Below are 16,817 nucleotides of genomic sequence, written 5' to 3' on the forward strand. Positions count from 1 at the left end.
AAGGAAGGATAAAAAAAGAAAAACGAAAAAAAGAAAAAAGGAAGTAAAAAAGAAAAGTAATGAAAATATGAAGGACCTAGAAAGTCGTAGAAATTCGTTGTCTCTCTCTCTTTCTCTTTTTTTTTTTCTCTTTTTCTCTGCTCATTCACGAGGTTTTCCCTCGTTCATTTCTTTTCGTTCTCCCCGATAATGGCGTTTACTCACCCTCGAGTCTCTCGATTCGTTCCCTCTTCGTTTCAGCTTCCTCCGCCAATCGTGCCGAGGTTTTAACGCCCTCACCGCTCTTGTGTGTCTTTTCCATGATGGAACAGGCACGCAGGACGAAAGCAGGAACGGTTTCTTGTTTCTCTTGCCTTGGTATATCTACCAGGGTCCAGTACTGCGTCTCCAGTTTGATCACATCCTGAGAAAAGAGAGGAAAACCGCAACTATGGTGTAACCGTGGTGGTAATACGTGCTACCTATATACATACATACATACATATATACACACATATATATATTATATATATATACTTAAGGGTGTAGTACGTGTGTACAATACATACGTATGCTACATACGAGAACTAAGCCAAAACCACAGCGCGAGTAACTTTGATAGCTCTATCGTCGAAAGAGAAAACGATGGGGTATGAGTAGCGAAGAGGGTGGCGCGAAGGGATGGAAGAAAAAAGGATCAAATAAATTCGTTTCATTAAGCGTTTCATTTTAACGTTGAAAATTATCTATAAATTTTCTTGTTATAAGGGAAAGAAGAAAAGAAAGAAGAAAAAAGAAGCAAGAAAGAAAAAGAAAAAGAAAAAGAAAAAGAAAAGAACGATTCATTCTTTTATTTTTTCATTCATTCTTAATTTACGAACGTAATTGAATATGTCGGCTTAATGTACATTAAAGATGTTATGTACTTCGACAATTCACGAGAAAAAGATAAAAAAAAAAAAGAAAGAAATAAAATTCGTCGATTTCGTTGATCTCGTAAAATAGTTCCTTTCATTCAAAGGAAAAAAGAAAAAAAAAGAAAAAAAAAGAAAAAAAAAGAAAAAAAAAAAAAAGAAAAAATGATATCCTCGATGACTGTCGTCAATGAAATTTAACATTAATCTTTCGTCAATTTTCGATAAAACACGAAAAAGAAATTCTTATTATTTCGTGTATAATAAAATGTTAACGATGTTTTAAACGGGATAACATTTTTGCGAATGAGGAGAAAGAGAGAAAGAGAGAGAAAAAAAAGCTGCGTTGGATGGTATAACGGACAGGTAACAGGACACATGAAATTCCATGTGCTAAGTTAATTTCATGCTGGGATAGTTCACGTATGTACGTATCTATGTATGGGAGGAGGAGCGTACGTGCGTTACACTTTAAAGGGAAAATGGATTTAAGCGATAAGCGATATCCCTTTGTTACTAGCCAGTCTATAGATGTCCTATCTTTCTCTCTCTCTCTCTCTCTCTCTATATATATATATATATATATATATATATATATATATATATATATATATATAATAATAATAATAATATTAATAATAATAATAATAATAATAATAATAATAATAATGATCTTGTATTTTGTATTTATGCGATGGAAAAATTGTGACGTTATTTGATAATCCAAAATAAATAATAATGACAACGATAATTTCGAAAAAGATTTAACTAAGATTTAACTAAAAGATTTAACTAAAATTGACGTACTAATGTACGTCATTTAACGATGAACTTTTCGAGGATATTCATTATTTTCTGTTTAGGCATTTTTTTGTTTTTTTTTTTTTTTTTACGGACATTAAACAAAAAAGATAAAAAGGAAAGAAAAGGGAGAGAGAGAGAGAGAGAGAGAGAGAGAGAGAGAGAGGGAGAGAAAGAGGAAGGAAAGAAAAGTTAGTTCGTATAAGATTCTAACTGAAGAAGCAAAATTTTAAGTTTTATCATGAGAGAGTGAAATAGAGAGATAGGATAAAGTTACTTTTCACGGTATAATATTCACAAGTTGGACCAAGGATGAGAACCGCACAAGGAATACAGGCGTCAATGTTGAAGCGTATAATTGCAAGAGGAGAGAGAGGGAGAGAGAAAGAGAGGGAGAGAGAGAGAGAGAGAGAGAGAAAGAGAGAGAGAGAGGGAGAGAGAAAGAGAGTTTAGATAGAAGTTTCCTCACCTTGATCATAACTTTCAGGAGGTTGTAACGTTGGAACACGTTACGGACTTGTTTACTGTTCGTATACTTGCACATCAGGTCTACTAGAGCACGTTTAGCGGTGTCATAACTTCCTTCGAGACGTATCCTTACTACTCTCAGTCGTTCATTTGTCTCTATGACCTCTTCCTTCGTTTGACCACCTGCAATTGATAAAGTTTAAAGGACTCGAACATATGTAAGCAAACGTTTGTGCATTAATGCCGGCATTACAATGGCGGACTCGTATAATCGACGAATTCGCGATCAAAAAATTATTTTACTACGTGCTCTCGTTTTTTTCTTTTCTTTTTGGTTTTATTTATTTATTTATTTATTTATTTATTTATTTATTTATGCATTCATTTATTTATTTCTGTATTTATTTATTTATTTATTTATGTATTTTTTTTCGAACTTCATCGTGCTTTTTCAAAAAGAAAAAAAAAATAAATATATATATTAAAATATATATTAAACTGTACAAAAAGATATATAAATATTATATCAATTATATCCTTTTTAAAAATCTTGTCAGGTACAAGCTCGTTCATTTATATCGACCATAGTTCGTACTTATTATTTCATTTTTTTATTCAACCGCGAAGTTAATGATCCTCAAATATTTTTTTTTTTTTTCACAAAAGGAGAGTATTTTCTTTCTTTTTTTTATGTTTTCTTTCTTTTTTTTTTTTTTTTTTTTCGTTTCTACACAATAACCAAAACCTTTTTAAATCGGTGCCAGTTGGTACTTGTACCACCTAATTGCTTCGACGAAATTCAATTTCAATTGATTCTCAATTAACTCGACAACGTAGAATAGTAACGAAATTTCCCGACATAAATAAAACGAATACCATTCGTTGGTTGGCATATACCGCGTATAAGCTGTCAACATCCTCGGTTGGTTTCTTTCTTTTTTTTTTTTTTTCTTTCTTTTCACTATGTAACGTCAAATTTTCGAAATGAAGAAAAAATATCTATTATCCATACCTTGAATTTCTATCCTTTGGAGTTCTATCAATGGTTCGACCAATAATTACGTACGATCTAATTTCTCTATTATTATCAGTACGAAAGTTTTTTAATTTCAATCATTTTGCCTCAATCGCTAATACAATTTCTCTCCATCCTAATTGTATCATATCCCATCGTCAAACGAAAAATATAATAATAATTAATTATCCAATTAATTAATTAATTAATTAATTAATTAATTAGATTAACCCATGGTAGTGTATGACAACTATCATTGCATATATATATATATATTATATTATATAACGATGTAATTTAATTATATGAGAACGTACTTTGTAACTTCCTAGATTACGAGTGCTGTTAAAAGCTCGTACATCTGTATAAAACATTCATAATTCAAAGTACCTTTACATATATGTATGTGTGTGTGTGTGTGTTTGTGTTCGCACTTTTTTTTTTTTCTTTTGTACTTTTAACATGTTTAAGCAGTATATAAACGTTTACATTACTAAAACTAACGTACGACCACAATAACAATTACACGCGCACAAGTAAATTTAACGTCAATTATAAGTACGTATACTTATATATATATATATATATATATATATATAGTTTGTTTGTTAAAAAAAAAAAAAAAAATAAATAAATAAAACCCGAAAAGAAAAGAAATAATGAATGTATTTGCACGTACTACCAAGTTATATGTTAACATGTTATTGTCATAATGAGAAAAAGGGAGATAGATAGATAGATAGATAGATAGAGAGAGAGAGAGAGAGAGAGAGAGAGAGAGAGAGAGAATATTCATACATCTTTGTTACGATAATCGCATTGAATTGGCATACTCAGGAAGAACGTTTTAATTAAATAGTGTTAATCCAAGTTTAATAGAGCTAACACACGTATCGTAAATACACGACGTTAACCGAACCAACAACCATATAGATAGGACCAACGTCCGGCATCAGTTCTATTCACAAAAGATAGATAGATAGATAGAGAGAGAGAGAAAGAGAGAGAGAGAGGATAAACTAACAACCTGTCTGATTTGGCTCTTAGCCAACGACTTATTTCCGACGATTGGCCGTATCTACAAACGTCTTTTCACTGATTCAACGACTTTTACTTGTTTTCAAGGATGGTTAGACCAGAAAAATCGTTCCTTCGAAATATTTAAGGACTAGGTACTTAAGTACTTACTTACAACTACTTATTTCAAAATTGAGCAAAAGTATGGTAGCCACTTGTTCGTACTCTTTATCTTATTTTTCAAGATCAATCGTACGGTTTACGTGCGTATTCGTTGAATATGTATCTGTGTGTGAATTAATATGTGTAAAGAAAACAAATAAAAAAAAAAAAGAAAGAAACAACATGAAAATAATAGGAAAGGTAATAAAAATGATATCTAATATACTTACTCGACGTTCCTTCATCCTTGACATCTTGAACGATTCTACGTACGCTTTGTGTAAACTTCCCAACGAGATTGGTGCCCGCTGTAACAAAAAATATAAAAAATACAAGTAATTATGATGAAAACAATTTGGAAATTTATGAAATGTAATAATTATTATTATATATATATATATATATTTTCATACGAAATTAATACAGATGGTATGTAAAAAAAATTTTTCAAGATGGATAAATTAAAATTTAAACGAAGTTCATTCTTTAGTTCTAACGACGATCGAATTTTTCGTGAGGAGTAAGTATTTGTTAGTAAGCGGGCGTTGGGGGGGGGGGGGGGGGGGGGGGGGGTAAGTTATGAGGATAAATCTTTAAAACGAAATCTTTAAAATATTTCCCTTTTATCCCTTTTGCTTAGAGAATTTTCAAGGATTAAAGATATACAGTACGACTCTTTACGATTACGATACGTCAGCTAAAAATCGTATAAACATAGACGTTATATTTACATACGTGTTTGTATGTATGTGCGTGTGTCTATGTGTATCTATGTGTATATGTACGTATGTTTGCATTACGAAAGTATTTACTCTCATCGAGACAGAGAAATATGATACTAGTGTACTAGTATAGAGCCATTGCTCCTGTTTTTTTTTTTTTTTTTCTGGTGCAGCTATGAAAGGGCAAATAAATCTTCTTACTCGTAAAAATTCCAGGATTGTTTTTTGAATTCCACAAGAGTTTGCTTTTCTAAAATTTAGTACACGTTGCCTTTCTCTCTCTCTCTCTCTCTCTCTCTCTCTCTCTCTCTCTTTCTCCGCTGGTTAAGTAACTCCTTACCATAAATGAAATCCCTTTGACAGATTAATTCATCACAAATATCAACGGGCCGATACCTTTTCCCTTTTTTTTTGTTGTATTTTTATTTTTCTTTTTTTTTCGACACATATCTCGCATTTACATATATACGTATATATTATATATATATATATCTCGCAAATACATATATATATATTATTATTATAAATATTAATAAAATATATATAAATAAATACATTGTAAGGTCAATTAGATGCAAGTTTAGAGCCTAATCTTTCTCCATGGGGCAAGTAGTCATATTTTAGAAACTTATTTTTCACGAACAGCGATATATAAATGAATAGTCTAGTATATTAGCTCAAATGAAACTCAGAAAGTAACACATCTGTCTTTTCCTTTTTCTTTTTTTTTTTTTTTAATTTTTAATTCGAAACCCATCTTCTTATACATTATTTTTTCTTTTTTTTTTTTTTTTTTTTTTTTTTTTTTTTTTTTTTTTTTTTTTTAATGCAAATACATACGCGTATACCGATGTTGACGTTATTTTTATTTCATTAATATTAATTTTTGTTCTTTCGATAAATTAAAAAAGAAGAAGAAAAAAGTGCATACGAATTTGATTAAACGAAGAAACAAAAAAAAGAAAAACAAAAAGAAATTTGTTCCTTTGTGGTCCAATAAATAATATTTCTTTTTCTGAGAACCTTCGAAGGTATAATTGTACGGACTACTTTCTTGCATCCCCTCCCTTTTATCGATTAATCAAGGTAAAACAAAAAAAAAAGAGAAAAAGGAATAAAGAAAGCAAGAAAGATAAAGAAAAAGAGAAAAGAAAATTCGTAAAGAAAAATGTAATTAAGAAAAAGAAAAGAGAAACCTTACTCGTCACATCGATCATCGAGATATCTCTCTCTCTCTCTCTCTCTCTCTCTCTCTCTTTCACATTTTTCTTTCTTATCAAAGGCATCAGAACTGAACGTTTACAATAGCCCGTACCTTTGTAACTTTTCTATCTCTATTTTTATCTTTCTCTACTACTATTCCTTTTTGTAATCCGTTTATAGTTCTTTTTATGTGTTACATGACTTTCTCTCTTTCTCTCTCTCTCTCTCTCTCTCTCTCTCTCTCTCTTTATCTACATGAAATCCGAAAAGAGGCTGATGTCAATGGTTCTCCCCTTTCTCTTCTCTTTTCTCTTTTTCTTTTCTCTCTCTCTCTCTCTCTCTCTCTCTCTTTCTCTTTTTATAGAAAACTATTCTTTTCGTTTTCAATCGAGACACGGAATTACCTAGCAAAGCGATAATCTCTCTCTCTCTCCCTCTTTCTCTTGTCGCTCGTTGATCGATTCGATCTCCAAATTCACCAAAAGAAAAAAGAAAAAAATGAAAAAGAAAAAAAGAAAAAAGAAAAAAGAAAACGGGTAAAAGAAAAAAGAGAAAAAGAAAGAAAATTATGAAATAAAAAAAAGAACTAAAGGATATATATATATATATAAATCTAATAAAATTCATATAAATATATAGAAGGATAAACGTTTAATCGGATGAAACAAAACTAAAGAAAAATCCGTACAACGTTATGATTTCAAGTACGATAATTAAATTGAAAGATTAAATCAACGATATATCATTTAAACGTTTATCGAATTGAATTTAACGAGAAAAAAAGAAAGAAAGAAAGAAAGAAAGAAAGAAAGAAAAAATGAAATAAAGAAAGTATATAGAAAATAGTGAAAGAGTAGAGAGAAAGATAGAATTTTCTTCGTTCGATCGAGCATATATAATATCGGCTTTAAACATTTTTTCTTTCGCTCTAGTTCTCTTTCTCTCTCTCTTTCTCTCTTTTTCTCTTTATCTCTCTCTTTCTCTCTACCTCTCTATCATTCACTTTGATAAAAAGTGGAAAATCGGTGAGCTTAGGCGGGGCACAGTAGTAGAAGCCGAGTAGTAGTCAGACATGCTTACGTTTGCCTCTAAGCCATAACATCTCGACGTAACATCTCGACGGAAAAGGGAGAATATATACTTGTACCTTTACTCTCTAAAAGGGTAACGCGAGCATACACACACATACACACACACACACACACACATATATATATATATATATATATATGTATATATATATATATCTATACATACACAAACACACAAATATACCATCATCTTGTTGTCTCATCGTACGAAAGTCGTGCAATGTCATTCGACATTTTATGTACCTCCCACAAAAAGATAAGTCTATCCCTCTTACATTGAAATTTCCAATGTGTTTTCTCTCATTCACTTTCATATATATATATATATATATATATATATATATATATATATATATATATATATATATATCTTGTGCATACGTATATAATGTTATCGAAAGACAACGATGAGTTATAACGAGTTACAATGACGAGGACGACGACAATAACGATGACATTGTAAATTATTCTTTCTTTAAGTTCGTTTTTTTTTTAACAAAGTTTCTTAAGTTCGTATATTTTACAACGTACGTATCAGAAATATGGAATTAATGTACGCTATTGTAAATAATATCGATTTTCGTGTAATAGAAAAAGCAACAAGCTATTTTCTGTTGCTCCTTCTGTATTGTTTTTCTTTTTTTTTCTTTGCTTCTTCTTATTTTTCTTCTTCTTCTTCTTCTTCTTTATAGTTTTCTAACTTTTCTTAACAACACTTATTTTTCTATTTTCTTTTCTTTTCTTCTTAATCTTCTTTTTTTCTTTCTTCTCTTTTTCTATTTCTATTTCGTGTTTCTTATTTTATTTTATTTTATTTTATTCTTTTTGGTTTAACGAAATTCGATGAACAACTTTTTCTTCTTCTCTCTCTCTCTCTCTCTCTCTCTCTCTCTATCTCTATCTCTTTTTTCTTGTTTTCTTTTTTATATAAATAATCGATAAACTTAATCTTCTCTTGAAAATTCTACCTTTCGATCTTGAACAACAACAATGTATGTATATATCAAATTTTTCTAGGTATACTCAAGCGTAGATCTCTTCTACTTAGAATGATCGGCTTAACCATGAGAGATACGTCTGGCTACATTTATACGTATACTACTTAAAGCTGAAAGTGAGTATGTAATACCTAAAGAGTATTTTTATGTACAGCTGTTTCTTATACGGTAGAGTTACTCTCTTTCTCTCTCTCTCTCTCTCTCTCTCTCTCTCTTTTTTTTTTTATTTTTAACGATTCAGGAAGTATAGTATATGCAGGATCAGAGTTATAATTTGATTTCTTTCTTGAGGAAAGGAAACGTTGGAATACAAAACCAGTTTTAACTTAGAGATATCATATAAATCGGATAAATGTATATGTTTACAGAAACTTTTTTCTCGATTATTTTTATAATTTGAATTTACCAATACGATGTTATACTAGTATCAAGAGGAATAATCTTAGAAAAGAGACTTAAATTTTACAATGTAAATACGAATATTTTACAGAAACACTTCTATAGAAATACTTTTACAGGAACACTTTTGTAACTTGAATTTATCAATACAATATTCTTCTACTATGAAGATACATTTCGATATAAAATATTTATATATATATATATATAAATTATTTAAAAATTTTGTAACACGAATACGTTATTAAAAGCTGGTATTATCGCTGTAGGGTTCGAAAGGAATAAAGGAGATCTCTCGGAGTTGAAATTGAGTTAGGCAATATGAAGTGACTACAGCTACTTCGATTTCCGGGACCGTCTAAACTGGAACATGGCGTCTGGAGTCAATGGAGAAAGGGAGCGAGGCTACACAAGTAAATGAAATTCTACCCATCTTCTACGCGAAAGAAGATTAAGTTTGGAATGTGCAAGCTGAAAGGAGTTAGTCGAGGTAGTAGGGTAAAGAGAGACGGAGCGAACGATGAAAAAGATCGGAGAGAGAGAGAGAGAGAGAGAGAGAGAGAGTGGGCTCTGGTAATAACAAGCCGGATATCGTTCGATATACAGAAAGGGAACGAGAGTAAGGATGAAGGGGGGGGGGAAGGTAGAAGGGAGGGAGGGTAGGAAGAATAGAACGCGTCGAAACTCTCATTGGTGCTTATGGTGGTTGTGTGGTGGCTGTGATGAAAATCTTCATGGAAAATCGTCTTTGATGAAATCGCCCTGAAGCAGGAAACTCTAATATCTTTTATCAGCCGTATATTATATCGATATTATTAATTTGTAATAAATCTTGTTAAATGGATCCGATAAAAGAGAGAGAGAGAGAGAGAGAGAGAAATAAAGAGAAGTAGATAGATATAAATTTTCTGCGTAATGGTATTGCTTTATTTAAAAGATTAAATCGCGTAAATCTCGTAACTTTATATACGATACAAAATTGTCATGCTGTTGTTTATTGAGTTAAAAAAAAAAAAAAAAAAAAAGAAGAACGAAAGAAAGAAAATAAAGAAAATAAAAATAGATATAAAAAAGAAGGGGGTAAAAAAAAAGTACCTCGATCAATTGGATATCCATATTCAAGATGGGAAAGGGGGGAAAAAAAGAAATATATCGGTCGTTTTCCAAAGAGAAAAAGAAAAAAAGAAAACGATACGCAATATTTTCTCGTGATCCGTGGTAATTTTTCGAAACAAAGACAGTGTCTGTCGTTGCAATTAAAAAAAAAAAAAAAAAAAAAAAGGAAAAAAAAAAGAAGAAAAAAAAAGAAGAAGTAAAAAAGAAGGACAAAAAAAATAAAAAAAGAAGAAGAAAAAGTGCACGTACATTCGTTCGACATAAATAAGTATCACTTATTCTCTTTTTTTTTGTCCTTTCATAGTTTCCCACCTAATATTCCTCGTCCCATTCGTTTCTCTCCCCTCTCACTCCCTTCTTATCCATCATAAAAGGCTATGACCATCGTGTATGTCGCTTGACGCGAAACGGATTCGAATGTACGGATGGTTAAACCTGATAGAACGGATTTCGGCACTCGGATCAAACGTATCGACCACAACTCTGTGGCTCTTGTACGTTGTGTATAAGCAGTAACAACGAGGAGGGTGTGGCCTTCATGCCTATGCTATATCTGAGCCCGGCCTCTCTAATTCTAACACCTGTACAGACAGACAGAGACAGAGACAGAGAGAGAGATAGAGACAGAGATAGAGACAGAGAGAGAGGCAGACAGAGAGAGAGAGAGAGAAAGAGAGAGACAGAAACAAATGGAGATAGATAGAGATAGAGACAGACAAAAAGAGAGAGAGAGAGAAAGAGAGAGAGAGAGCAAGAGAGAGATACACACAGACACACGCATACAGAAAATGTGAATTATATGTATATACATATATACACAGAATGTGTGAGATAGATAGATACGGATAAAGATGGATAGAGAAAGAGAGAGAGAGAGAGAGAGAGAGAGAGAGAGAGAGGGAGTGAGAAAGAGAGAGATAGCGAATCGTGCTCACACGCGATCGCGCATTCGCGACTAAACCGATATATGCGGGCGACACGTTCGCCAATTATTTTGCGGCTGAATTTCTCTACCCACCATCACCAATAACATCTCCCATCCTTCCCTCAACCCTCCTCCTCCCTTCTCTAATCCATCGTGGTTGTGAAAGAAAAGCAACTGGCATTTTGATCGACGATTTAAACGAAACGAATCGTGTTTTATCGATTGACATTATCATCATTATTATTATCATCATTATCGTCGTCGTCGTCGTCGTCATCGTCGTCCTCGTCGTCGTCGTCGTCGTCGTTTCAAGATTTTTCCTGTTTTTTTTTTTTTTGCTTTTCTCCCTTTATTTTCCATTCATTCTCTTTTCTCTCTCTCTCTCTCTCTCTCTCTCTCTCTCTCTCTCTCTTTTTAATTGGAACATTTACCTTTTGGAAGTAGGATAATTCGTTGAAAAATTCATGTAAATGGACAATATTAATTACACGATGAAAATTTAATTATAAAATAATCCAATATAATCAAATATTATGTTGGAGAATTGTTTTTCTTTTATAATTTTATTACGTTAAACAATTTCCGTATGAAATATAATGATATTTCATTTCCCCTTTCATCTTGTTCTTTCACACTCGAATCTATTTTCTCGATAGAGCCCGAAGATCCCTATTCGATTTGAAATCTTCGCTTCTTTTTCTTCTTCTTCTTCCTCTTCTATAGGTATAATTTTTTATTTTTTTATTTATTCAAAAATATTCTTCGATTTCATATAGCACAAAATACATTTGTATTTATTTGTATAACATACGACAATATATTTACATTCATATCTACATACACACACACACACACACACACATATACGTACACATGTTATTCGGATAAAGAATAAAAATATTTAAAAGTTTGTTACGTTATAAAGAAAAGAAAATATTCGTAGAATTTATCCTCAAAATTAATCGAGATGCACAATTAATTAATTAATTAATTTCTTCAGATGTTATTTTCAGTTAGGATATTTTCGAAAGAAAATGTCATTCTTCCTAAGTTACCCGGGTTCCAACAAACTGGGGACACAATATTTTATGACATACAAGTCACACAATAAGATCTGTTCTGTTTTAAGAAAGGATAATCCTTTTAGTTCTGTCAGAAAAAAATTATATGTGTGTGTGTGTGTGTGTACGTGTGTATGTCTATGTTAAATGACAATGATAATCTTTCTTTCTTTTTATCAAAAGTTAAAACCATCGTTTATCTTTTATCGGGATTATATTAAGTCAATAATGATTATGAAATTTGTAATAAATCATAAATCTTTCATTCGCGAAGATATTTTCGTGAAATTCCATTACTTTCTTTTTCCTCCTTTTTCCTTTTATTTATTTATTTATTTTTTTTTTCTTTGTAAGAGAATTAAAAATTAAATTAAATAAAAAATTTCATTATTTCGTATTTTGAATGACATCAATGAATTAAATTAAATTACATAAGTGTTAATAATTATATAATTAATAATTAAACGTATACGTATATTTTCTTTGTTAAATTCGATTTTATTATATTTTTCATCGATGACATTTGAACTGGAATTATTCAAATATTATATTTCTATAATGACAAGAACGAAAAAAAGCTAAGTATATTTATTTTTAATACTCCTTCATTTAAAAATAATACTTCAAAATCTTTTTTATTCATAATAAAACTGTGTAATACTCTTCTTTTCTTTTTTTTTTTCTAATTTACAAATTTTAAGAATAACATGTCGTAGAAATGAAATATGTTTTTCAATATATGAAATAATTCGAATGATATTCACAATCATTGGCTTGTTACGGCTCATATAATTCGTTCATATTAATTGATTTTAAAAGTATCGAATAATATTCGGATTTAATATATTCAAGTACTTATATATATATATATATATATATATATATATATATATATATATATATATATATGGGATTCAATAATCGACGCTGAACGGAAAGGATAACAAACAAAGAAACAAAGAAATAAACAAATAAACAAGCAAATAATACATAAGTCATTTTAATGATCTCGTGCGTGCTAGTTGTCGACTGTATACGATCAATGACAAATACGGTCGACAATATTCGTGTGAAACCGGGATAACGTTTCATACGGTTTAATAGGTTTTTGGTCACGACACTGGCCAATCACGATGGACTATTAAAAAAGGATTATGATCAGAACGATCGGAGTTTTATATCAGCCGGCTAACTTGTGTTCTCGTCATGATTAAATGTTGTATCATCATCATCATCATTATTATTATTATTATTATTATTATTATTATTATTATTATTATTTTCTTTACGTTCTCAAGCGAAACACGATAAAATAATTTCACTTGATATTTATTTTAATCAGTGGCATTTATGCTTGCGCTAATGAAAGAAAAAGAAAAAAATAAAAAGAAAAGAGAGATAGTTAAAAGGAAAGAAAAGAATAAAAATAAAAGAAAGAGAAAAAAAAGAGAACAGAAAAAATTGCTTCTCACATACGATTCGAATGAGTGTATTGATTTAAAAAAAAAAAAAAAGGAAAAGAAAAAAAAAAAAGAAAAAAAAGAAGAACAAGAAAAAGGAAAGGAAAAAAGGAAAAAATGGAAAGACAATCAGAAATTTTTTCTCAGGGAGTGAGGATAGGTGGTGGATTTAAAAGCAAAAATTAATGGCAAATTTAGCTTATTATTAAAAAACATCACTGAACATTCTTATTTGCATATTTTCTATTGGTTTTATGCGCAATACAGAAGACTCGTACGTTTAAAGGAGACTTAAAGTTTCGAAAAGGAAATCTTGGCGGTCGCAGCTGCTACAACGGGCTTTGTTTCATCAAGTCTGCAAGAGTTAGAGTGGAAACAAAAGGTTTGGATTGCTCTCTTACTTTCTCCCTCCACCCCTCTCTCTCTCTTTCTTTCTCTCTCTCTCTATCTATCTATCTTTTACTCGATGCTTTTAAAGGATATTCTCAACAGGCTGAAGAATAGAGAGGCCTATGTAAATGTCAAACATTTCTTTAGAGAATTTCAAAAGCAAATTTACGAATTCATTATTATATCTATACGTATAATAATACCATCAGTAATAACTATAGTTAAAGATACTCTCTCTCTCTCTCTCTCTCTCTCTCTCTCTCTCTTTTTCGCTTTATATGCGTTACCATCGTTCGGCACATTGTTCCGTGACCACTGAAATGGATAATCGCACGCGACCGATGACGAATATATAATATATATTATATAAGCCGTTTATTTTGAAAGTGGCCTAACTCCATTTATACTTAAATCAATGAATGAAAATGAAAATTTTAAAGTTCTGAATTTATTACCAGGTTGGGGTAGACCAAGAAAGTTCGAAAATATTGTATTGACACCACTGTATAAAAATATCAGACAAATTACAACAGCAAAATTTAAGAACATAATTAACCTATTACGATATATATCATCGGAACATCATGATTTCTTCAAATCCTTTTCACACACACAAAATCTAGATGAGTAGTAAATTGTTTTGTGATAAATTTATTTTCGTAATTTCGCACATTACGTAGTTAAAAAATGTTTTGAATCGCATAAATTATGTTTTCGAAGTGTTTTAAAGATATGTAAAATAAATTGAGTATTGTTTTTTTCAATTTGAAGCATCTTAAATTATGTTGAATGGACACTTGGACACCTTCAAATTTTATAATGAATCTGATTGTTAATTTTGAAAGTGGCCTAATTCCATTCTTGATAAGAAAACGCATATTATTCACATAATAATTGCCATTATTTTAATAGGAACTATAAATTTAACACCCTTAGATACACTTAAGTAGTATAACACATTAGTATCCTATACGTATATTTTGAAATTCATTGAAGCGTAAACCCTTAAATATCTCGATTTAAAGATAAATGGAGTTAGGCCACTTTCAAAATAAACGGCTCATATATACTTACTTATTTACTTATGCGAATATTTTGAAACGAATTTATTTTAAAGAAATGTAAAAATTGAACAATCACGAGTGATTTATTTTTCAACGAGATTTTATAAATGTATTGTAAACCGAAGAATCGGATGAAAAGATTATGGTTGCGTTATTTATGATGGAACGATTCAAAAAAAAAAAAAAAAAAAAAGAAAGAAAAAAAAAGAAAAAAGAGAAAGAGAGAAGAAAAAAAGATTCAACGAAAGATAAATATTCACGACTAAAGAAAAAGTGTTAGAAATAAATATTCAAGTATAAAATAAAAAATTAAACGAACGAATTTTCTTGAAGAAACGTTTATAAAAAAGAAAGAAAAATTAGAGGTTTAGCAAAAAATTCTTGAATGATATTAAAGATCAATGACTCCCTCTCTCTCTCTCTCTTTTTCTCTTTCCCCCGCCTCCCCCCCCTCTCTCTCTCTTGATTCCTTCTTCTTCATTTTTTTTCTTTTCTTTTTTTTCGGACTAATCTTAGATTAATTTTTGTTCCTTTCGGAACTCATATAGTTTATATATATATATATATATATATATATATATAAAAAATTCTTCACTGTACTTTTAAAGGTCATTTAAGAACTTTTTCGTGGATTCGTTCTCTACGAAATATAATAATAGAAATATATTCTATCTTGAACATTAACTGTTCAAGGATTGTCTGGAGTACTTTAGACGAGTAAACAGCGTTTAAATATTTCTCTCTCTCTCTCTCTCTCTCTCTCTCTCTCTCTCTCTCTCTCTCTTTCTCTCAAAACAAAAAAATTAATGTACATCGAAAAGGACCAAAAGAAGAAAATATAATGGTAGTATGAAGAAAAGAAAAAAAAAATATCGTTGCTCGTATCGGTAAAATGTCACTCGAAGATTTGTATTATTTTAAGATTTCCTTTGCTAGTGATAGGAAAGAATCTGGATCCAACACCAAAGTCGAACAAAGGAATATAATAATTGTCATGGAGGTGGAGGTGGAAGTAGAGGAGGAGGAGATGAAGATGGAGATGGAAATGGAAGAAGTCTTTTCGAGTTGTCTTTTCTCCTATTACTACTACTACCACCACTATTACTATCAATTACTAGCGTACAAAGAGACTTATCTTCTTCCTCTTATTCTTATTTTTTTTTTTCTTTTCTTCTTCTTATTGGTATTATTCTTTTTGTTCTTTTTTTTTTTCAGAGTACGTCGTCGGAAATCAAGGATGTCTCTTTCCATAATTAAAATCGGATTTATATCGTAATTACAAGTGAAATAGACACGGCGTCGCTCCGTGACACATCTTTCTCGTATTACAATTTTCCTTTTTCACTTTTTTCTTTTCTTCTCATTTTTATTTCATTCTAATTTCTTTTCGTCGTCTCTTTTTTCCCTGATATGCGTATGTATGTTTGTGTATAAGTACGTATGTATGTGTACATATTGTATATACAAATTCGAATATTATATGGATCCGAAAGTACTTGATTGATTAAAAGAAAAAAAAAAAAAAAAAAAGAAGAAACAACAGCCTAATCTTCTTCGAGATTTTTCTTTTGGCATCGTAATTATAAGCCTCGTAGTTTTGTGATCTAAATGAAAAAAGAAAAGAAAAGAATAAGGCAAAAGAAAAAATTGGACACTCGTTTCTTTGTATTATTATTTCTGTTTTTTTTTTTTTTTCTAATTTTTTTTATATGTCATTTCAATGTCTTTTTGTTGCCTCTTTCTTCTTGACGTATGTATATATATCAACGCATATATATATATGTATACAGGAATCAATTCAAAAGTACTTTGATGATTAAAAAAGAAAAAGAAAAAAAAAAAGAAAAAGATCGATTAATCTTTCTCGAAATTCTTTTTTTCTTTTTTTAATAACCTGTCGGTATAATTACAGACCTCGCATTTCTACGATTCGAACGAGAAAAAGAAAAAGAAGAAGAAGAAGAAAAAGAAAAAGAAAAATAAAAGAAAAGAAAAAAATTATTCAAAAACGTTCGAAACAAAATTACCTTGG

General features: G+C 30.4%; 1 protein-coding gene across 3 annotated transcripts in view; it reads right to left on the minus strand.

The window, feature by feature from the left end:
- Window positions 1-16,817, minus strand: part of LOC124949861 — a 99,651-nt gene that overhangs the window by 15,662 nt on the left and 67,172 nt on the right. For all 3 annotated transcript variants that reach the window (XR_007101181.1, XM_047495630.1, XM_047495629.1), the window contains 3 exons: window positions 4,587-4,664; window positions 2,164-2,345; window positions 205-403 (listed from right to left, as the gene is read on the minus strand). Coding sequence is in view for 2 of the 3 variants with exons in the window: in XM_047495630.1 (XP_047351586.1) it covers window positions 205-403; window positions 2,164-2,345; window positions 4,587-4,664 (459 nt within the window). In the remaining variant the exon portion in view is untranslated. The remainder of the gene's footprint in view (window positions 1-204; window positions 404-2,163; window positions 2,346-4,586; window positions 4,665-16,817) is intronic.

Source organism: Vespa velutina, chromosome 6 (assembly GCF_912470025.1).
Source record: "Vespa velutina chromosome 6, iVesVel2.1, whole genome shotgun sequence".
Classification (NCBI taxonomy): Eukaryota; Metazoa; Arthropoda; class Insecta; order Hymenoptera; family Vespidae; genus Vespa; species Vespa velutina.